General features: G+C 45.8%; 1 protein-coding gene across 3 annotated transcripts in view; it reads left to right on the top strand.

Annotated features, from left to right (window-relative positions):
* Positions 1–23,271, top strand: part of LOC138141817 (regulator of G-protein signaling 3-like) — a 112,194-nt gene that overhangs the window by 79,936 nt on the left and 8,987 nt on the right. For all 3 annotated transcript variants that reach the window (XM_069062669.1, XM_069062668.1, XM_069062670.1), the window contains 2 exons: positions 5,777–6,643; positions 13,005–13,069. In XM_069062669.1, coding sequence (XP_068918770.1) covers positions 5,777–6,643; positions 13,005–13,069 — 932 coding nt within the window. The remainder of the gene's footprint in view (positions 1–5,776; positions 6,644–13,004; positions 13,070–23,271) is intronic.

Genomic DNA, 23,271 nt, shown 5'->3' on the forward strand with positions numbered 1-23,271 from the left:
AGGACCTGTAGGACAAGGTCATCTGGCCTAATGTTCTCTCCACAACTTCCTACCCCATTTGTTTGGTCTGTTGCTTCCATCCGGGGGTATGCTAGTAAATGTTTAACGACAGGCTTTCTGAAAAAGTGCCCAATTTTAAAGTTTCATCTGTACTATTAACATTTTCTCCATCACTTTATTAAGTCTGGGCAATTGACAAAACAAGAAATCAAACCCTTATTTGTGGTGTGGTGTAAATGCTCACAATGAAAATTTAACAATTGGTTCTCCCTGGCTGGTGGGAGCTGGTTCTAGCTCACTCCTGCTTCCATCCCTCCTCTAGGGATTTTCTCTGTACAAAATCTTCCCCTGCTCTGAGGAACTAGAATGTATGGGGGATATTCCTAGTAAATGGGAGACAATACTGAGGGTTTTTCTGTGAAGAATCTTACCAACTCAAGGGAGACAGCATTTTATGTTTTAATACCATCTGCTTCCTGAAGGCAGGCATGAAGAAGGAGATTTGGACCTAGAGAGCATGTGAATGGAAAAGGGAATGTTTGCTTATATCTTCCTAGGCAGACTGGTTTCCTTGGGCACATTTGAGTTGTTCACTATTCCTGCACAATATTTAAGCCTTTTCTCAAATTTGAGGCTATGGGAGCTTTTTGTTTTATGACACAAGGATAGGCAAACATCTGACACATGGTTGTAGGTAAACCTTCTGGAGGCACTAGGGCCTCCTTCTGAAAGGTAAGGGTTAAACAAACATTCAAGAAACTGCATCGTCTGTTTGTGGAAAACTATAAAGATGGCTTTCACAAAACCATACAGCTGCTGAAATCCTATCTTGATCACTGCAAACTTAGAATGTATGAGCTAAGATCTTAGACTGTACTGTGGATTACTGTGGAGGGATACCCTCCCCTTTAGAGAAGGAAGGTAACATTATTCACACAGGGTCACTGAACAGAGGGATGAAAAAATGAACTTGATTCTACTCTTTCTGTGCTGTCAAGACGAATTTTTCAGCCTCACAACCAATTTTCCTAGATGGGGAGGGGGGGGTGTTCCTCTTAGTTTTTTTGTTCATCACAGAAAATAAAGTTTTACTTTAAGAGCCTATAGGCCAAACTTGCTGGAGAGGTCGCCTTTCTAAATCCTCAACTACTCATTCACCTGTTCAGTATTTACAGATCATCTAGTGTTCCTAGACTTGTGTTAAGTGCTGTGTGGGATAGAAAAACAGATCTTTCCTTTGCCCTCAAGGAGTGTATAGTCTAGACATGATCTGACCAGGTTCCCTGAGAATCCATCCTTTCATGGATTTCCCCGTTTCTGAAGGGGCTAATAGTTCTGCGTAGCCTCAGCTTTTAGGCTAAGAAGCCATCCACCTGCTAGTATTTCCTCTCAACCAACCCTTCAGAAACCCAGGTCCTGCTACTACTCTTGTTCTGGGCAAATCAGAAGGCAAATGACAGTTCCTAAGAAGTTTTGGGCTTCCTGTCTGCTACCCCCTCTACAGCAGCCCTAAAACCCTGGATAGAATTTGGTAGGGGATTTAATGAAACACTAAACTGATCCTCCTTTCAGTTCATTTCCTGCTACTCTGTTATCTGATATGGGTACTAGGCAGAATTAAATAAAGCTATGGCTAAGCCAGATTAAAAGATGGAGTCGATCTAGAAATTCTCCTGGAAGGAGAGAAAAAAGTCAGGTCTCTGGAAATGTTAGGCTTAGAATGCACAGGAAAGCACAACCCAATTTCTTCACATACCAATGTGGTCAGTTTCCTTGTTAGGTCCTCAGACCCTCTGCCCAGGGACCAGGAGAGGAATGCTGTGTCCAGCTGAGCTGAGGCCTGGGGAGGGGGTGCCTCCGGCCTAGCTTCTGCCCAGGCAGGAGCAGTTACACTCTCTGGAGGCTTCTGAGGGGTGGATCACCTTTGAGGGGTGAGTTGAGGGGTCCCATTTATCATCCTTTTGAAGGTGGTTAGAGCATGTATAAATATCGTCTCAGCCTGTTGTACTTCCTCTAGGATTTCACCAGAGGTCCACAAGTGCATATGCATAAGAAGTCAGTCTGATGCAGTAGAAGGAGCACTGGGTGGGGAATCTAGAGAGCTGGGCTTGCAGCATCTTTGTACAATGAAGGCCTGGCACTGACTGGCCTCTGAGCTCCCCTGTCATCCGGCTTTGGCTTGTAGTCAGCAGCAGCCAGCTGTGGGTTGGGGCAGTCAGAGAAGGAAAGCTCTGACAGTAACTCATATCACCCCTTCCTGGAACCTTGGGAGAGATCAGGGCTTTCCATTTTGGGGCCAAGTGGCTGCCCTCTGACCTTCTGGTGAGGTGCCCCCCTATTAGCATGAAGCTTCCAGGAAGAAACCCCAGTGTTGCAGAGCTGAAAGGGTGGGCCAGCAGTGGCCCCTGGAGGAAGCTAGTGACCATGTGGTAGAGGGGAAGGAGCCTGGACTAGTAGGGTCACCTTAAGCCAGTCATTTTCTCTCTCCTTGGGCCTCAGCTTCCCTTTCTAAAAAAAACCACATGCTTGAACTTAGGTGATTTTTAATGCCTTTTCTTCTTTGGCATCCTATGATTCTTAAGTAGGCCCTTTGGCTAGGAAATCTCTCATAGAAATCTCCTGTGGTGAAACCAAGAAGAGCCTGTCCCTTGATGGAGGCCAAGGTGATTAGGAGGCACTTCCCCTTTTGGGCATTGTTTGTTTTTTGCTCTAATCTGCCAGTGGGAATGGTCTGAGCTGCCCGACTTGCATTTCTAGTTTTGGGTCTGTCACTGCATTCACCAGCCCCCCAACCCACCAGGGTGTTGGCAAAGGAGTCACCAGCAGGGCAGGCCAGGGCCACTCCTACCTCTCCTCCTGGACCCCACCCCAGGCCACCCCAGGAAGGGGGAAAGTCAGAGCTAGTCACTTCCCTGGAGAGACAGACCTGGGGGTGCTCTGCCTCGGTGGTGGCACTGACTATGGACGAGAACCCACTGGCTGTTTACCATCCTTTTTTCTGCTGAGCACAAGGAAGCAGGTAGAGAATTGTCTGGGAGAGTAGGGATTCTGTTGATTTGGTAGGTGGGATAACAAGCCAGGATTTGAAACCTGGGAGTGATGAGGTTGCTTCTCAGGAAGCAGCAGCCTCTCAGTCACATGTAAGGGAGAAGAGGAGCACCTCCACTCTAAGGCGGCCTCAGATCCCTTATTCAGTGTGGCAGGAAGCTGCCTTGCAGAGTTAAGTCCAGCCCTCCTCTTTTAAGAATGGGTACTGCTCAGGGTGAGAGAGAGAGACAGAGAGAGAGAGACAGACACAGAGAGAGAGAGACAAGAAAGAGAGAGACAGAGACAGAGAGACAGAGAGAGAGAGGAGAGAGAGAGGAGAGAGAGAGAGAGAGACAGAGAGAGAGAGAGGAGAGAGAGAGACAGAGAGACAGAGAGAGAGAGACAGACACAGAGAGAGAGACAAGAAAGAGAGACAGACAGAGAGAGACAGAGAGAGAAAGAGACAAGAGAGAAAGAGAGACAGAGACAGAGGGAGACAGAGAGAAACAGAGAGAGAGAGAGAGACAGACAGAGAGAGAGACAGACACAGAGAGAGACAGACACAGAGAGAGAGACAAGAAAGAGAGAGAGAGAGACAGAGAGAGAGAGACAGAGAGAGAAAGAGACAAGAGAGACAAGAAAGAGACAGAGACAGAGGGAGACAGAGAGAAACAGAGACAGAGAGAGAGACACACAGAGAAAGAGACAGAGAGAGACAGACACAGAGAGAGAGACAAGAAAGAAAGACAGAGACAGAGAGAGAGAGAGACAGACAGACAGAGAGACAGAGACAGAGAGAGAGAGAGAGAGGGAGAGAGAGACAGAGAGAGAGAGAGACAGACACAGAGAGAGAGACAAGAGAGAAAGAGAGACAAGAAAGAGAGAGACAGAGACAGAGACAGAGGGAGACAGAGAGAAACAGACAGAGGGAGAGAGACACAGAGAGAGAGACAAGAAAGAGAGAGAGAGAGAGGCCGAGAGAGAGAGACAGAGAGAGACAGACAGACAGAGACAGAGAGACAGACAGAGAGAGGGAGAGAGACAGACAGACAGAAACAGAGACAGACAGAGAGAGAGAGGGAGAGAGACAAGAGAGACAAGAGAGAGAGAGACCGAGAGAGAGACAAGAGAGAGACAGACAGACAGAGAGGGGGAGAGAGAGACAGAAAGAGAGAGAGAGACAGAGAGAGAGAGAGAGACAGAGACAGAGAGAGAGAGTGTGTGTGCTGGAGGGGTCTCAGCAATTCGGTGGGGGTTTAGCTGTGGGGGAGAGATTCGATTTATTTTCCTGGCTCTGCATTTGGCCTCCAAAAGTTTTCTTCTGTTCAAAGTGCTTTCATCAGTATTAATTGAGTGTATCACATTAAGTTTGCACAAAATCCTGTGCAATCAGTATATTGGTTGAGCTAGGATTTAGAAGCCAGATTTCCTTACTCCTTGCTGCAGTGCCTTTTCTGTTAAACTGCGATGCTGAAATAGAGTGTGTCTGAGCAGAGGATGAAGAGAGATGGCCCAGAGCTGTGCCCCCAACCCCCACCCCTTCCATCCTTGTTGATTGCCAAGGCAGAGTGGTCATTCCAGGTCTCGGAATCCTGATGTAAGACCAAGAGGGTTAGATCCTCCAGGAGATGGTATTAGAGCTGGGGAAGGGGGAGGTGGACCTCTCTGTCTGTTGGGCTACCTGGCCTCATCCTGTAGCAGGAATCTCACTGGCAGTGTTTTCCAGAAGCCAGTTTGAATTTTTCTCCCTGGTCGGTATTTAGATCATTGTTCATTTAGATGGGATTAGAACTTCTCCAATTTATATCCTAGTCCTAGCTCCAAGCAAGGATTGAGCAGGAATGGCATAATTCTGGTGTCCTTTAGTGCTGTTCTAGATATGGCTAGAGGACCCCAGTTGAGAAGCTCTGTCTCTCCACATACCCAGGGGACAGGCAAAAAGACCTCAGGGTTTAGGGCAGTAGAATTGGCCCCCTACTTTGTTGCCCCTGGGACCTGGTGTGTAGAGGGCAAACATAAATTTAACATGCTGGGCTGGCCCTCTTTGCTCTCCTAGAGGTCTGGTGTGGTAATGTCCACCCAAATGTTAGTGTTGGTTTACTTTTCGCTTTCTTGTCCTTTCTTTCCTATCTCTCACACAATGGCCCTACCTATGTCCTCTGCCAGACTTGGTCAGAACCTGCCATGTGTGGTAAGCCTTTGATCACCAAACCTTTGGTTGGTTCAATCTTACGAAGGCAGTTATTGAACCTTGCAACACACACTGGGAAGGATCTGAAGAGCCTCCTGGCAAAGGCAGGCCCCTTGTCTCTGCATGCCTGGCCGTGGCTTCTTGTCTTGACCTCTGGCTTTTTGGCCCCTGGTTGGCCTTAGGGGTCTCTGGCAATCTGGGGTCCCCTCAAGGGTAGGGAATCAGTCTTCAGGTTACAGGTTGTTATTTGGGATGTGTGCAGTTTGGAAAGACCAGGGGAATTTTTCATTTGGACTCCTAGAACACTTGAGTTCAAATCCCAGGCCGGCTGCTTAATACCTTTGTGACTAGAGGCAAACCACTTCATCCTTCTGGATCTTGCTTCCTTATCTGTAAAGCGAAGCTCTGGATAATCTCTTTCAATTAAAAACCCTGTGGTCCTATGGCCATCAGCCCCAAGTATATGAGCTAAGACTTCTGGGACCTTTGCACAATCTGATGTTCTTTGGCTTAAGAAACTTCTTGTTCATGTTCTCTCTCTCTTTTTTTCTCCTCCAGATGCTTGAGACAGACGTGGATGAAAGAAGAGAGATGCCTTCTGAGGAGGAGGTACCCTCTTCTACTGAGGTAGGGGCTAGTGGGGCACCTGAGGAACCAGGGCCCCCTGAAAGCAACCCTTCCCAGAAGGAAGCGCTTGCAAGGGAGGCAACAAGCCTGGAGATACCCCTGCCTGCTGAGGGGGTGGCCAATGGGGCCCCTGAGGGACTTAAGCCTCCAGAGAACAACCCATCCCAAGAGGAGCCGCTTGCAGGGGAGGCCACAAGGCTGGAGGTGCCCCTGCCTGCTGAGGGGGTGGCCAATGGGGCACCTGAAGAACCTGGGCCTCCTCCCAGTGACTGTCCTCAAGGGGAAGTGCCAGCAGAGGAGGCTGCAGGCTCTAGGGCCCCTCGCTTAACTGACAGGCAGCCTTTTGTGATCCCCGAGGTCCGCCTGGACCGCACCTTCAGCCAGAGCTTAGGGGCAGAAGGGACGGAGCAGGATGGTGCCCTGGATGAAGAGGCTGAGGAGGAGGAGGAAGAAGGCGAGGGTGAGGAGGGGGACGAGGACGAGGACGACGAAAGTGATGACAACTATCTAGACCGGAACGAGGCAAAGCGGTGCAGCATGATCGAGACCTCAGGCCCGGAGGGGCCCTTCATGCTGACGGTGCAGAGCTCCCTACGGCGCCGCACCCACAGCGAGGGCAGCCTCCTGCAGGAGCCCAAGAGCCACTGCTTCACCTCCGACACCACCCTCAACTGCTCCGATGGGGAGGCCAAGAAGAGCGGCTGGGCCCTGGCCTCGCCTCGGACAGTGAAGAAGGAGCTGGCCCGCAATGGGGGCTCCATGCACCACCTCTCTCTCTTCTTCACAGGACATAGAAAGGTAGGTAAGAACACCTCCTGGGGGCCTGCCTCAGCGAAAGCCCTGCTGAGCATGGCAGAGATGGGTTTCACCAATGTCATGCTAAACTCAGGACCAGAGAGCAGAGATTTGGATCTGGAAGGGGCATTGTCCCGATCCAGTCTGAGGCAAAGAGCTTAAATGACTTGCCCAAATTCATGCAAGTGTAAGTTACAGAGGCAGGATGGTTGTTGTTGTTGTTGAAGAATTTCGACTCTCTGTGACCCCGTTTGGGGTTTTCTTGGCAAAGATACTGGAGTAGTTTGCCTTTTCCTTCTCCTTCTCCAGCTCATTTTACAGATGAGGAAACTGAGGCAAATAGAGTGAAGTGACATGCTCAGGGTCCCACAGCTAGTAAATATCTGAGGCTAGATTTGAACTCAGGTCCTCCTCACTCCAGGGTCAGAGAGAAGCAGGATTAGAAAGCTTGTCTAGGAACAAAGACCTGAGAATAACCCATTCCACAGAGCCCACCTATAGAGAAGGCCACAAACCTGAAGGTGCCCCTGCCTGCTGAGGGGGTGGCCAATGGGGCACCTGAAGAACCTGGGCCTCCTGCCAGTCACTGTGCTTAAGAGACTGCAGGCTCTAGGGCCCCTCCCTTAACTGACAAGCAGCCCTTTATGATCCCTGAGGTTGAGGTCTGCCTGGACCGCACCTTCAGCCAGAGCCTAGGGGCAGAAGGGACGGAGCAGGATGGTGCCCTGGATGAAGAGGCTGAGGAAGAGGTTCTGTGCTAGAAACCAGGAGAGGTGGACCTTATAAGAAAGTATAAAACAATAGTCCTTGATTTCATGCATGGATGTTATAACTTAGTTAAGGAAACAAAGCACTCTCATACAAAATTAATAAGCAGAACTATATTAGAGATGTAAGAGAGCATCAGATACTAAATTCCAGACGTATGGTACAGAGCACAGTAGGCAGTCAGAGGGTGATGGCCCTTGAACCTCTGTGACCTGGAAAGGTCTGAGAAGGTTTCTTGAAGGAGGTGAAGCTGAACAGGGCCTTGAAGGATGGGTCGGACTTGGTTCTGTTGAGGCAGGGGAGAGAGAAATAATGTGAAGAAGGAACAGACAGGCATCTACAAGGTGGGTTAACTTGTTTTAGAGGATGAGTAGACTTTGGCTGAGGCTAGAGGTATAGGGTGGGACTTGATTAGCAGGCTGAGGAGTTTGGACTTGGGACTGGAGTTGTCAGAAAAGAAGGCCCATTTTCCCTCTCTGGTCATCCTTGTCTCAAGGAATATTTTCTTTAGGAGAATTTGAGGCTCAGGGTATGTGGAGATGGGTCAAATGTCAGGGAGTGCAGAAACTCCATCTGCATCCTGAACTTCAGACCTTACAGACATGTTTGTTTATTTATTTTTAAAATTAAATCTGTATTTTATTGACACTCTTTTTCTATGTGGCTGTTACTTCCCAATGACATTCCCATTACCCCCTTTTCAAAACAAAGATGGGCCGCTAAGCAAAACAGAGTAATGCATTGGCCCCGAAATAATGCATCGGTCCTGAAACATTTACTAATATGAGTAGGCCAGTTGATGCCCAGAGAGGGGCAGGTGCTTACTTTGAGTCACATAGGGACTGCACAGTGACTAGCTAGAGTACCTTTCACATACCAGGTTTTTAATTACCTGCTTGTTGAATTGAATGGGGTTGGAGTTAGAACCTGGGGGGAGGGGAGAGGGGAGGGCATTCATAAATTAATCCTTAAAGCATGTGGGCCCAAGAATATGTTGGGTTTTGAGTGAAATATTGGCATCAGAACATTGAAAGCTCATTAAGGGAAGCAGTGATGAGAGGAAAAGTTCCAGTGGGTTGGGATCAGAGGAGCAGAGCTTGAGAGCTGGCTTACCCCTGCCCTCTAGTGGAGAGAAGCTCCAACCACAGCTCCTGAGCGGGGATTGAATCATTTCCTGCCATATGTGTCCAGAGATCATGATCTTCAGCACCATAGTTTTCTGGCTTTCAGATCTGCCTTAGGGTGACCCTCACTCAGAAGCTGTCTGCCAGTCTAAAGTGGCAAATAGGTCTGCCCTCCTTCAAAGTGTTGTTGTTCAATTGTTTCCAGTTGTTGTTTCTGACCTCATTTGGTGTTTTCTTGGCAAATATACTGGAATTGTTTGCCATTTCTTCATTTTACAGATAAGGAAACTGAGGCAAACAGGGTAAAGTGACTTGCCCAGGGTCACACATCTAGTAAGAATCTGAGGCCAGATTTGAACTCAGGAAGATGAGTCTTTCCTGTACCCTATCCACTGTACTGCCTAGCTGCCCACTTCTTCAAAGTGCTCCATGCTTTAAAATCTTTTCTTCTTCCTCCTTTCTTTTTTCTGTCCTCTCCTATCCAGAAAAGGAATCTTACTTCCTCAGTTTACATGACTTTAGCCAAGAAGAAAGCAACCTGATTATCTTAGAAGCGTAGAATGTTGGAGCTGGAAGGGTCCTTAGAAATTATCCAGTTCAATCCCCTTCATGTTGAAGAGGAAGACACTGTGACCCAGAGAGAGGAGCAGGGTGTGATGGATTTGTTCAAGGAAATCAACACAAAGCAAGGTCGTGAAAGAGCCAGCACTCAAATCCAGGTTTCCTGATTCCTAGGTCTGCCTTCCTTCACGTCCAAATACCCACAGAAGTTAGTTCTCTTTAAAAACTTCCTTAAGCTACTACTTCCAAATAGATTTCCTAGACCTCTTCTTTCCTGTGCATAGAAAAAAAAAATTCTGTATCAATTTTTGATTGATACATACCTTTCAAATGATCTCTTTTCCACAGATTTCCCCTCATCAGGGGATCTTCCCTTGAGTAGAAGTGAGGTCTGGATTATTAGTATTATCCACAATAATAATAACGTTTTCATCATGATTTATTATCAGGGAGTCAACAAGCATTTGTTACGTGCTTACTCTGGTCAGGCTGTGCCAAATGCCAGTCAGAGAAAGATAAGCAGGAACACTGTCTCTGCCCTCCTGGAGTTCCTATTCTAAAAGGGGGAAAGCATGCAAATAACCGTGTGCACAAGAGGTCTACAGAAAGGAAGGGGAAGGTCGTTTCCAAAGAGAAGAGGGAGCAGGCAGAGGAGGGAGGCCTGGAGAAGGCCGGAGAAGCTGCTGCAAACCTTTATGTAGCGCCTTAAGTTGTACAGAGCACTTTATATGTTGTTTCTTGTTTGGTCCTCATTGACAGTCCTTTGAGTTAGGTGCTATTATTATCCCCATTTTGCAGATGAAGAAACTGAGTCAGAAAGCCATTAAAATGACTTGCTTAGAGTTGTTTGGCTAGGAAGTATCTTAACGCGGATTTTGAACTTGGGTCTTTTCAAGTCCAAGTCCGGAGCTCCACCCAGTATATCCATCTGTCTCTCAGATCTAATAATGAACCTTATTAGCGTCTACTCCTGGGACAGATGAATGACAAGGAACATACCTTTCAAAGTGCTCTGCATACCTAATTTTAATTTGATTTTCACAGTGTTGCTGTGAAGTAGATAGATCAAGGTTTATAAACAAGGAAACTGAGGCCAAGGGCTTTGCCTAGAAGCCAGTGCTCTTTCCGCTGTACCAGGTCCTGGGACTCCTCTCCTCTGCATCAGACCCCTCCCTGCCTCTCCTTCCTATGCTGCTTATCTTCTTTCCTTGCTTCTAGATGCCTTGTCTCTTAGAGAGCAGTGTAGCTCTTGTCCTTCCCGAGTGAAACCAATGAAACTTCAAGTGCTTTTCTTTTTCAATGACAGTTTGACTAAGCCAGTCAGATCCTGTAATATCCTAACTCTAAGGGAAGTCCATTGCCAGGTCTGAAAGGCGCTCAGTGCTTTGTAAGTGGGGATGGTAGGAGTCATTAAATTGTGCCACGTCCACCAGACTCTAAGGTTGAAAGTCATTCCCCAGCTCTGACTAATGGTTTTCCAGGCCAGCCTTGGACCCAGGTAGCTTCTGTACCTATACCCAGCTTATCCTGCTTAACTGCTTGGCTCTCCTAGTCTTAGATTTTTGCTCTCAGGAAGATTGAAGCCTTGATCAGGCTTCACCCCATGTGCTCAAGGATGGTGCGGGAGCAGGGAAAAGAGAGTCAGGATGGGGCATACTGTTGCTCACTGCCAAAACCTTCTCATGAAGCTTACAGGGCATTTGCAGAAAAACCTCAATTGGGCTTAGAATCCAATTTATTTCAATTTGATGTTAAATTGGGAATCAGGACCGCTGGGTTAAATCCTCAGGCAAACGCCTTCCACTCATGGTCCTTTTGTTTATCTCCCCGTGAAGTAGGTAGAGTAACAGTTGTTTTATTTCTTCCGTTCCCCCCTTCCTTTTACCTCTACCCTCTCCCTACCTCCCCCTTCCTCCCCTGATCCCAGTTCCTGGGCCTGTCATGATTCTAGTTTGTGAATGAAAAAATCATTTGCTTGGGAGTTGGGAGTTCTGGGGTTCATGTCCAAACTACCACTAACTTCAGCAAATCTGTTAACCATACCTACACTACACTTAGAATACTGTATTGAGCATTGAAACCTGCCATACAGCCTTGGACAGTGCCCTTCAGGGTCTCCATGTCCTCTTGTATAAGGTGAGTGAGGTGGAATGATCTCTAGGAGCTTTTCTAGTTGGGATGCTCTGTGACATGCCTTTGAGGCCCGGCCTTGTCCCTGAGGGGCTAGCCTCAGGAGGCTGGGAGGATCTGCTTTGGGGAGGTTGGGTCTGACAGATCCCAGCAGACACCAGAATCAAGACACAAGTCCTGCCCAACAATGGAAGGAAGTTTCTTCCCATGTTTGAACTGCTTTGATTTCCCCAACTCCTGTGGTGGGAGGGGGGAGTGGGAGGGGCTCAAGAGTACCATTGTGCTGGGCTGATAAACTGCGGAAGCGTAAGGTTAGAATGGAAGGAAGCCCAGCGCCAGGCTGAGAGGCCAGAGGTGCTTGTTCCCACGGGCGGGGGGTGCCCTGTGGAGAGACTGGTATAGGAATGTGGGGGCCAAGTTGTGCCAAAAGGAGTATCTGTGTGTAGTAATTTGCCTCAAAACTAAAAAAAAAAAAAAACAGAAAATACGTTTTGTGTGTCAGCTAGCTTCTGTGATAAAATACCAGCCCACCTGATTGGCATAGGAATCCATCCCAGGGGCATAGTACATTTACAGCTCCAGCCAGTCAATCTGTCAGCAGGTTTTCCTTAAGTATAAACTCTGTGCCCAGTGCTGTGGGAAATACAAGAAAACACAATTCCTGCCTTAGAAAAGCTTACAGTCTAGTTGGAGAGATAAGACTGATTATTTTTACAATTGGAGAACAGTGGAGGATGAAATCTGATCAAATACTAAACACACAGTGTGGTACAGATGTGAACATTGTAAGAGATCACTGAAGGGAAAGATTGTGCAGTCAGTTGGGAAGGCTCTGGAGAGGGCACCAGGGCCTGGGCAGGGTTTATTTAGGTCAAAGGAGAGCAGAGAACATTGTTTAGATAGAAAGGAGAGGAGGAGGCCATAAGCACCAGTGGGAAGGTGGGCACAGATGTGGCTCATGCAAGCACCATGAAGGGAGTGGCCTGGCTATAAGGAGAGTTGTGCAGTAGTGGGGAGGAAACCGAGCTTGGAATGAGAGGCCTGGGTCTGCTTCTTACTTCCTGGATGACCATAAGCAGATCAGTCACTTTTCTCATCTGAAAAACAAGGGGGTTGGACCAGATAAACTCCTAAAGGGATCTTCTAACTTTAAATCAATGATCCTGTCATTCTGTAAACTTCACGAGGATGCAAGAGCGAGATGTAGCTTGGTAGGTAGGGTTGAGGCAATCATGGTGAGTGTGATGTCAAAGGAGATAGCCAAGCACCACTGTAGAGTAGCTGCAGCATTGGACTTGGCATCAGGACCCCTGGGTTCTCGTCCCCACTTCTGTCATTAACATACACACACTGTGTGACCTTGGATGCGAAGGACAGTGTTTGACAATGTCCAGAGCAATGGCAGATAGGGAGGGGGTTTAGCCATTCCTCCAAGTTAGCACGTGCTTTACAATCTTGACCCAAGCCAAGGCTGTGCCTCCTTTGACCTGGAAAGTCAGAATCCAGAGGCCTCCTCCTCAGCCAAGGTACTGTCTGGGCTGGGGCTAGAAATGTGCTGAAGGTTGTCCCCTTAAAAAACCCCCCTATTTCTCTGTTTCCTAATCTGGTCCTGGTCCCCAAAACATCACTTCATTGGTAGAGGCCTATATACATACTCCTTTCCAATGGGCTTAGAGCCAGGGAGGGAGATGTAGGCTGGGTAGTAACACCTCAGAATGAGGGTTTCTCTGGCCTAACTATAACCTTCTTAATGTAAACAAAACATCTTCATCCTTCCCCAGCTGAGCGCGGCTGAAGCAAGCTGTGATGATGGTGCTGAGGCGTCTCAGAAGAGGAGCAAAAAACTGTAAGTCAAAAAGGGCCCTCTCCAGGGCATGTCTTCAGCTTGGCCAGCTTTCAGACTCCTCGGGCTTGCTTGACTTTCCTGCTTCCTTTCAGATTCCTTCTGCTCTGGGTAGGGGGCTGCTCTCCATTTCACTGAATTCCTTCTCAGACTAGTTCCTCTCAGCCCACCACAGGCACTTCTGCTCCTGAGGTTGAGGTAGAAAGTGATCTGTGCTTGCTTCCTCTCAGCCCTGGAGAGTCATGTATTGTCACCTGACATCTGGATCAACCAACCTGCCCTCGGAGGAAGACAAGGTGGATTTTCATATCTTTAGAGGAAGCCTTAGTGGATCCTCAAACCTCATGTCATGCTTGACACTTAACCCATCCCCCTGGAACAGCAGTCAGTCAGGAAGCAGTTCTTTAGCACATCCTATGTGCCAGGCACTGTGCTGGTGTTACAAAGAAAAGTAAAAGACAGACCTTGATCTCAGGGAGAGCTGGCATACAAACAGCTATATATAAAGAAGATATATACCCATGTCTATCTGTCTGTCTATGATAAATTGGAAATAATCAACAGAGAAGAAGGCACTAGCATTAAGAGGGATTGGGAAAAGTGTTTTGCAGCAGGTGGGATTTTAGGTAGAAGTTGAAGGAAGCCAGGAAAGTTAGGAGGTGATTAGAAGATGGACAAATGAAAATGCAGAGTCAAGAAATGGATTGTCTTGCTCAAAGAACAAGGAAGCTAGTGTCACTGAATTGGGGAGAGAGAGAGAGAAAGTAAGTGTGTGTGTGTGTGTGTGTGTGTGTGTGTGTGTGTGTGTTTTGTAAGAAGACTGGAAAGGTAGGAGGGGGCCAGGTTATGATGGGCTTAATGCCAAATAGAGAATTTTTTATTGATCCTGGAGGTGATAGGGAGTTTATTGAGGTGGAGGTGTGTGTTGGAAGATCGCTGGAGAATGACCCGGAGTGCAGACAGACTTGAGGCAGGCAGACCCAGGAGCAAGCTTTTGCCGTAGTCTGAGTGTGAGGTGATGAGGGTCTATCAGGATGGTGATAATATTACAGAAGAGAACAAGGTATATGCAAGAGACGTTGTGAGGGTAAAATAGACAGGTCTCAGCCACAGTTGGGTTATGGAGGGATGAGAGAACATTTACATAACACATACTGTGTTCCAGGTTGTATGCTAAGCACTCTACAATTAATATTTCATTTTGTTATCACAACCCTGGGAGGGAGGTGCTATTATTATCCTCATTTTACAGATGAGGGTATTGAGGCAAACAGATTGTGGGTCACACAGCTGGTAGGTGTCAGAGGCCAGATTTGAACTCAGGGTCTCACTCCAGGCCTGGTGCTCTATCCACTGTGCCATCAAGCTGCCCCAGCAATAGGAAAGTTCAGAAGAAGGGATATTTTGGGGGAAGAGGGAATGAATCCTGTTTTGGAAATGTTGAGTTTAAGATGGCACATCCAGTTTAAGATGTCCAGTAGACATTGGAGATATGGAATTTGGGGTCATCAGAAAGGTTAGGGCTACATAAGTAGATTGGAGAATCATCCTTAGCACAGAGATAGCCATTGAATCCATGGTAGCTGATCAGATCAACCAAATGAAAGAGTGTGGAAGGATAGGAGAAGTCCGAGCTGTCAGTTTCCTTCTGAGACCTGAGAATTGCAGCCTCCCCCTGCCCTCTGCTTTTGCCTTTTTATTCTTTCTTTTTCAACTCGTGTACACTAGGACTCCTGTTGCTGGCTTTTCGTTCCACTTCATTCCTCCTCTTACTCCTTCCTATGCAGTGGTTTTAGCATGATTCCATAATTCCCCTTGCTAAACTCCCTCTCATCATTCAGGCACTTCTTGAAATTGCATCTGCTCCAAAAAGCTTTTCCCACTTAACTTTGAGAGTAGCAGTAATTCCCATGACATACAACTCCCAGGGGTCTTTCCTTCCTTCATCATGGTATTAGATTTAATCTGTTGCTTATTACATAGTGCAAATACTTATACCTTTAAAAATATCTTTGTTATAAGGTTTAGAGAATAAATTCCTAGGGCTATTGCTCCTTAATTTGCTGTGCACTGATGTGTGCAGAGACAGTGACTCAGAGCCTCTGCTTCTTCATCTTTGGAATGACAGGAATTGCACTGGACGATCTCCAAGGTCCTCCCACTTCCAAAAGTCCAAAAGAACCAAACAAAGATTGGTCTTTTGTGAAGTTGATACTCCCTAATGTTTCACTGAGAGATTCTTTTTTAAAAAATATTTTTTTCCCTAATTACATGTAAAAACAATTTTTAACATTTTTTTATTTTTTTAAAGTGTTGAGTTCCAAATTTTATCCCTTCCTCCTTTTCGTCTCCCCTCCCTGAGATGATAAGCAATCTGATATAGGTTATACATATGTGATCATGTAAAACATTTCCATATTAGTCATTTTGTTCAAGAAAATGTGAAAAAGAAAGAAAGGAAGGAAGGAAGGAAAGAGAGAGAAAAATAGTATGCTGCAGTCTGTAATCAGTTCTTCCTCTGGAGGTGGACACCATCACACATAAACAAATACAAAGGAGAACACAGATAATAGGCATAAAATACATAAATCTGTTTATCTAATTGCCAGTTCAGAGGACCATATGATATTGGAAAAGAGGAAAAAAAGAAGTCAAATATGACTTGACATTTTCAGGCTGCAAACCAGAGACTTGCCCAGTAGACTGATTCAGGACCACCAGTTCTCTGACTGTGATGGACAAGGCATGTAACTCTACTGGTGATGGAGTCTCAGGAGTCACATTTGAATAGTTGTTTTGAGAGGAACACCTCCTAGTTATCACAGATCACAGTGTCTTTAGGACAAAGGTAACTGGGTCACTCTCCCTATACATAGAAAGCAATCTCTTATGTGGCCTGTTAAACTTCAGGCATGTCTAGTCATATCCAATAATTGTTCCAGGGACCTTTCCTGTAGTCTCCAATGAACTGATCAATCAACAATAACTAGCATTTAACAGTTCAGTGTTTTCCTCGCTCTACTGGCCTTCTTCCTCTTTTAGGCACCTTGGTCAAGTTTTCTGATTTTGCAGCCCCTTCTTTTACCCTATTACTAGGTTTCAAGTGATTGGCTAGAAAAGTAATGATTGAAGGCTTGAAAGCGGCTGGGATCACAAAGGGGCCAGAAGTATACAGGAAGAAGAAGGCCAATGGTGGAACTTTAGGGATAGAACATCCAAAAGTGGAAGGAGTAGGAGAAGCCAGTAAAAGAGATAGAAGTACTCAAAGAATAAGAAGTGAATCATAAAGAATCAACATCATGGAAGCCAAGGAAAGAGACAGGACAGTCAGTGTCCTGTGTCACAGAGAAATCAAGGAGTATGAGGACAGAAAAAAGGCCATTTCGTTTGATGATAAGGTTAACCTTATCATCCTTAAGAGCCTTAAGAGAGGGTATTTAAGTAGAGATAAGGGGATGGAAGCCATTCTGCCAAAGGAAGTTCCGTTCCTGGCTGACAGTCTTATTATCTACTCCAGATCACTTAAGCTCTGTCTGTCTCAGTTTCCTTAGCTGTAAAATGGGGATAGTTATAACACCTACCTTCCAGGTTTATTGAGAATTAAATGAGACAGTAATTATAAATCACTTAGAACAGTGCCTGACATATAGTAGGTTAAGCTTAATAAATGCTTGTTTCCTTCTTTCCTTCTAAAACCTATTCTTTGTCCTTCACAATGGCCTCCAGTACTTCCATCCATCTGTTCTAGTCCTAACTTTCTTCTCTTTATCTTTCTGAGTTTAGCATAGAGGATAGAGAGCTGGCCTCAGAGTCAGGAAGACCTGGGCTCAAGACACACATTGGTTATATGACTCTGGTGGGGTCACCAAGCTTGCCCAGTTGCTCTCAGGGCTCTTTAAATTCTAAGTTGTAAAGATGATGCTAATGTTCCTGGATACAGTTTCTTTATTGGTAAGTTTATTATATGAAGTCAGAGGTCCAGTCCATTTTTGTTGCCTAACCCTATCCCTAACCCTGTTCCTATTTTTCTACTTTACCCTGTTCCCATCCTTACCCCCATCCCCATCTCTAAACCTGTCCCTAACCTTATTCCCATCCCTATCCCTAACGCTGTTCTTATTCCTATTCCTCTCTCAGTCACTTACTTAGCCAGATCAGTTATTTACACTGCTCCATCACTGCCCTTTTGTTTTTGTCGTTACTCAAGCCATTTCAGACCCTGGCACTGCTGAATGCCATTGAAGAAGTCACGCAATTGTCCTCAGTTGGACCCACTGCAAATTTGTGTAATCTAAACTCAGTTGTGTCCTAAATGCTACACAGTAATCTTTTTTCCTTCCCTAATTGAGGGTTTTTTCCCTGAAAAAAGTTTTATTGATGCTCCCTTTTTTACATGTCAGTCATTTTCCAATGACCTCCCCTACCACATGGGCACACCATAGAACCCTTCCTTGGAGTAAATCAATATAGTCAAGCAAAACAAATTGACAGAGGCTGTGTCTGAAAACGTATGCCCCATTCTATACCTGTTCATCACCAAGAGGTAGGCTGGCACATTCACCACCCAACTGACTACCATGCTTCCTAAAGTGACTATTTCAGATCTAGTTTCTCCTTGAGTCCTGTCACCACCCTTTTCCCTCTTTCCTCAGTAGATGATCTCACTTCCTATTTTACCACATGTGGTCCTGAGCTCTTCCTTCTCTCCTCCTTCCTTCCACCGTTCTCTCCTCTTTTGTTCCAGTCTCTGAGGAAGAAGTGGCTCTTCTCCTTGCCAAGTCTGTCCATCCTACTTGTGTCCTCAATCTACTCTCTTCACATTTCCCCTGGAAGCTTCTTTGATCTTCTCTTTTTCTCCCCTGTCTTCAAACTGTTCCTAATTGCAACAGTTCCATTTCTACTGCTTACAAGTATTTCCAGGTCTCTGCCAGCCTTAAACATCTTCACTGGACCCTGCTACCTCTCCAACTCTCCTCCTATATATCTATCTTCCTTTTCATAGCTAAATTTTATTTTATTTTATTTTTTTTTAAAAGCAATTGGGGTTAAGTAACTTGCTCAAGGTTACACGGCCAGTTATTATTTCTGGGTGTGGTGCTGAGTATCTGAGCCCAGATTTGATCCAGGTCATCCCGACACTTGAGCCAGTGTTCTTACTCGCTGAGCCACCTGGCCGCCCCCCATAGCTAAATTTTAGAAAAAAGTTGTGTACCTTCCCAGCTTCTGCTTCTTCATATCCCACAAATTCCTAAATCCTTTGTATCTGACTTCTGATCCCACCATTTTATTAAAAAATGCTCCTACGTCCTTCCCCCTGGCCGTTCCTTCCTTCCCTGCTCTTATGACAGGGCTGCCCTATGTGACTGACCACTCATTCATTACAGGATGATAGATCAGGGGCCAGAAGGGACCTCAGAGGCAGTCTAGTTCAGAACCCTATTTTGTACATAAGAAATAGACTTAGAGGGGGTAGTGACTGGCCCAGGGACATACATAATAAGAATTAGAGCTAGCATTTATGTAGCATTTTAAGATTTTGCAAAGTACTTTATCCTCACTACAACCCTGGGAGGTAGGTGCTAGTATATCCAGTTTATAGGTGAGGATGAGAGGTGTTATTTGAACTCAAGTTCTTGGATTCCGAAGTCCTTGTATTTCTCCCCTGTAACAAGGAGCCAGTTCACTTTCCTTTCTGAATCTTGTCACTCTCCTACCTGCCCTAAGTATGGGTGTTGCCTCAGCCTCTGCCCTACACCCTTCTATCTTTTCTTTCTCCTTGTTCCCTCTTAGTGAGCTCGTCTACTCCCAGCATCTCTGTGCAGAAGACCCCTGAATCTCTCTTTCTGGCTCTAGTCTCTCTTCTTAGGAGGAAGCATGATGCATACAGTTCATATATTAGACTGGGAATCAGGAAGAACTGGATTCAAATCCTGCCTCAGATTTTCACTGTCTGTGACCTTTGTCAGCCTCAGCTTTCTCCTCTGTAAAATGGGGATGATGGTGCCTGTGGCACTTACCTCACTAGGTGATGGTGAGGCTCACATAAGATCATGCATGTAAAGTGCATTGTGAATGTCACAGCACCATAGATAGGTCATTGTCACTTTTTACTCTAGCCCTACATCACTAGCTCTCTGTCGCTCGCTGTCGCCTGGTCCTTCCAGCTCTCAAATTTAATGTGTCCAAAATGAAATTCACCACTTTCTCCCCTGAATCCTCCGGGATTTCCTCATTTCTCTCGAGGAAGGGCACTGCCTTCTTCCTACAGTCAATCAATCAGTAAACATTTATTAGGTGCCTACTACGTACCAGGCACTGTGCTAAGTACTGGGGATGCAAAAAGAGGCAAAATATCATCCTTGCCCTCAAAGAGCTTACAGTCTAATAGGGAAGACAACATGCAAACAGACATGCATACAAGCAAACTATATAAAAAATAAATAGGAAATGAACAGAGGTCAGGCCCTGGGATTAGGAGGGTTGGGGAAGGCTTTCTGTAGGAGGTGGGTTCTTAGATGGGATTTAAAGGAAGCCAGGAGGTCAGTTGCTGGAGTTGAGGAAGAGTGCTCCAGGTATGGGAGACAGCGGGAGAGGATGCCCAGAGCTGAGAGGCAGAGTGGAACAGCTTGGAAGCCAGGGCCACTGAACTGGAGAGTATGTGATGGGGAAGTAAGTCACCCGGGTTTGCCACTTTCAAGTGGTCCTCGACTCTTCTCTGCCCTGCACTCTTTCACATCCGATTAGTTTCCATGTCTTAGAGATTCTACCTTCACAAAATCTTTCTCATCCAACCCCTTACCTTCATTGACCTGGCCTTTATCCTAGTTCAGTCCCATACCGCCTCTTCTGTGGACTCTTGTGGTAATCTCCTCTCTTGCTTCTAATCTCTCTAGTTCGTTCTCCACAGAGCTGACAAAATTATTTCCTTTAGGCACAGGGCTGACTGTCATTTCCTTACTCAAAAAGCTTTTTTGGATCTCATTCCTTTCAAAACAAAATACAAACTCCTTAGTTTAGTATTTAAAGCCATCTACAATCTAGCTTGAACCTTCTCTTCCAAATTTATTTTATCTTAGTCTCCATCTCAACCCAACCACATTCCATCTCCTGGCTCCATGCTTCCCACAGGCTGTCCCTCCATATCTGGAATACACTCCCTCCTCATTTCTGCCTCTTAAAATTGTTAGCTTTATGACTCCCCCCTCCATAGAGAGAGGTGTTGGATTATACTGTAGATGTATACAGTAGACATACGAGCATGCATGTCAACACATGGCCAATGTATTGATTTGTTTTTCTTAGGCATATTTATTTGCTACAAGGCAGGATTATACTGTTGGAGGGAGGAGAGGGAAGGCAGAGGTAGTGGAAAATTAAAATGATATAAATAAAAGAGAATCAATAAATTGTCTTTAAGAATGCTAAATTTTAAGGATCAACGTTAGTGCCATTGCCTATGGAAAACCTTCCCTGATCTCCCTCATTATTTGCAGTTCTCTCCTCATTATTTTTTAAGTGTTTATCTTTTTTTAAAAGTATTTTTTCCTCCAGTAGAATATAAGTTTTATGGAGGGCAGAGTCCCTCTGGTTTCGTTTTGTCTTCCTGTTTCCAAGTACTACCTAATACCATGCTCAGTATTTGCTAAAGGTTTGTTCAGTGGAGTTGGAGGCTGTGGTATAGACTTCTACTTCTGGAAGTTTTGGGAGTAAAAAGAAGAGGGAGAGAGCTAGAGGGCCTGTCAGGTGAAGGAAAGTTACCAGGGCCTAGAAGTGACCAGGTAGTTTTGTGGGCTATGGGGAATGACCCAGTAGAGAGAAAAAATAAAGATTCATGGAAGGGAAAGGATGATTGTTGTAGCTAGGGCACTTAGAAGACAGGTGGAGAGATTAGGATGAAGGATCTTCCTTTCAGATGAGACAAGATAGTAGGAAGAGAAAAGATGGTTAGGAATATGGAGAGAAGACAGAATTTTTGTCAGTTTCCTCAGATGAAGTGAGGTCACTCTAATGATTCTCTTAGGGGTTTTAGGGCAAAAGGGCCCTTCTGGTGTTCTTAGGTCCCCCATGCTTAGCCCCTATGTAATGCTGGCCCGGTTCCCAGCCAGTGAACAGGAATAAAACCACTCCTAGCTCCATCATGTCAGTCAGCAGTCCTTGATATAGCATGAGCCTCCCTGGATTAAGATTAGCCCAGAGTAGTAGCAGTGTAGTGTAGTGGGCTGATGTTTGCACTGGGGGTTCTTAGAAACTAGCTTCAAATTCTGGCTTGGCTACTTCATCAACAATGAGCATTGATTAAGTGCTATTTGCCAGGCACAGTGCTAAGTTCAGAGGATACAAAGAAAGTAAAAAAGGCTGCTTGCTCCCTGCCCTCAAGGAGCTTGCGGGTTTTGTTTTGTTTTGTTTTGTTTTTGCTTTTTGGAGGGCAGTTGGGGTTAAGTAACTTGCCCAAGGTTACATGGCTAATATTTTTGTGTGGGTGTTAAGTGTCAGGCCAGAACCGAACTTGGGTCCTCCTGACTCCGGGGCCGATGCTCTACTCACTGTGCCACCTAGATGCTCCATGGAGCTTGCATTTTAATGAGGAGAAAGCATGCAGCCAACTATGTATATACAGCTATGTACATGTGTTAGATATGATACATACTATAATTCAGTATAATATAAATCTCAGAGAGAAGGCACTAGTAGAGTTCGGGGGGAAGGTGGTGGGGAGAAGAAGGGAAAGGCTTCTTATGAAATCTAGGATTTGATCTGAGTATGGATGGAAACCCAGGGAAGCCAAGGGGTAGAGAAAACCAGGGTGTCAGAGTATCGAAAAAGATTAAGGTTAATCTGCATTAGCATTTTCTTCATCGTTTTCTTAAGTCAAGTAATAGAATAATAATATATCAAGCCCAAATTTATACTATTTGCCAATTTCTAAGGCATAAATGCTCCCATTGAAAATTTAACAATTGGCTCCCTGGAGTTGGTTCTGACTGGTTCCAACAACCCTCTGGTAGAGCATTATCATCTGGGGCAGCCAGTGAACAAGTGTGGAGTAAAGGAATGGACTGTCCTGGTCAGTGAGCAAGAAAGCCGGTGTTACTGGTTTGATTGTACACAGAGGGGCAAAAGTAGAAGAAGACGGAAGGCAGGCAGGGATTGGGTTGTGAAGGACTTTAAAAGCTGAACAGAAGAGTTTGCATTTGACCCTGGAGGTAGCAGAGAGCCACTGACGTTTCTTGAGTGTTTGTGAGGGGGTGCATGGCTGGTAATATGGCCAGAACTGAGCTTTGGGAGGGTCATGTTGGAAGCTGAGTAGAGGATAGACTTGTAGCAGGGAGATCAGTAACAGGCCCCTGAAGTAGTCCAGTTGTAAGGCGATGAGGGCCTGCATCTGGGTGTCAGCTGTTTGAGTAGGGAGGGAGGGGAGCATATGTGGGCAAGAGATGTTTGAAGGTAGAAGTGACAAGACTGGGTGACAGATTGGATATGTGGGGTTAGTACCAGTGACAAGCCGAGGTTGTCATTGGAGTTGCTAGCCTGGGCAACTAGCAAGATGATGGAGACCTCGATGTCATAGGGAAATTCAGAAGAGAGTTTTGGGGGAAAGGTGATGAGTTTTGTTTTGGGTGTGTTGAATTTGAGACATCTACAAGGCATTCAGTTCGATATGTCCAATAGTCACATATGCCTGTGTGAGAGTGGACTTAGGGGAGAGATTAGGTCTGGATAAATACATCTGAAAATGATCTGCATAGAATGATAATTGAAACCACGTGAGCTGATGAGATCACCAGGTGAGACTATGTAGAGAGAAGAGGGTCAAAGACAGAGCCATGGGGCCCCTGGTTACTAGTGGGCATGCCTCTGAAATCCAGTGGAGACTGAAAAGGAGCACTGAAGATAGGAGGAGAACCAGGGTCATGAAGTCCTAGAGAGGAGAGAGTATCTGGGAGAAGAGGAAGATTGATAGCATCAGTAGTTGAAGAGAGGTTGAGAAGGATAAGGACTGAGAAATGTCTGTTAGATTTGATAATTAAGAGATAATTAGGGGCAGCTAGGTGATGCAGTGAATGGAGTCAGGAGGACCTGAATCCAAATACGGCATCAGACACTTGACATACTCACTAGCTGTGTGACCTTGGGCAAGTCATTTAACCCCAATTGCCTTGCCTTCCTCCCTCCAAAAAAAAAAAGAGATGATTGGTAACTTTAGA

This window comes from Petaurus breviceps, unplaced genomic scaffold, assembly GCF_028583685.1.
Source record: "Petaurus breviceps papuanus isolate PSGF00001 unplaced genomic scaffold, PetGlider_PUasm1.0 90503, whole genome shotgun sequence".
In the NCBI taxonomy this organism is placed as follows: Eukaryota; Metazoa; Chordata; class Mammalia; order Diprotodontia; family Petauridae; genus Petaurus; species Petaurus breviceps.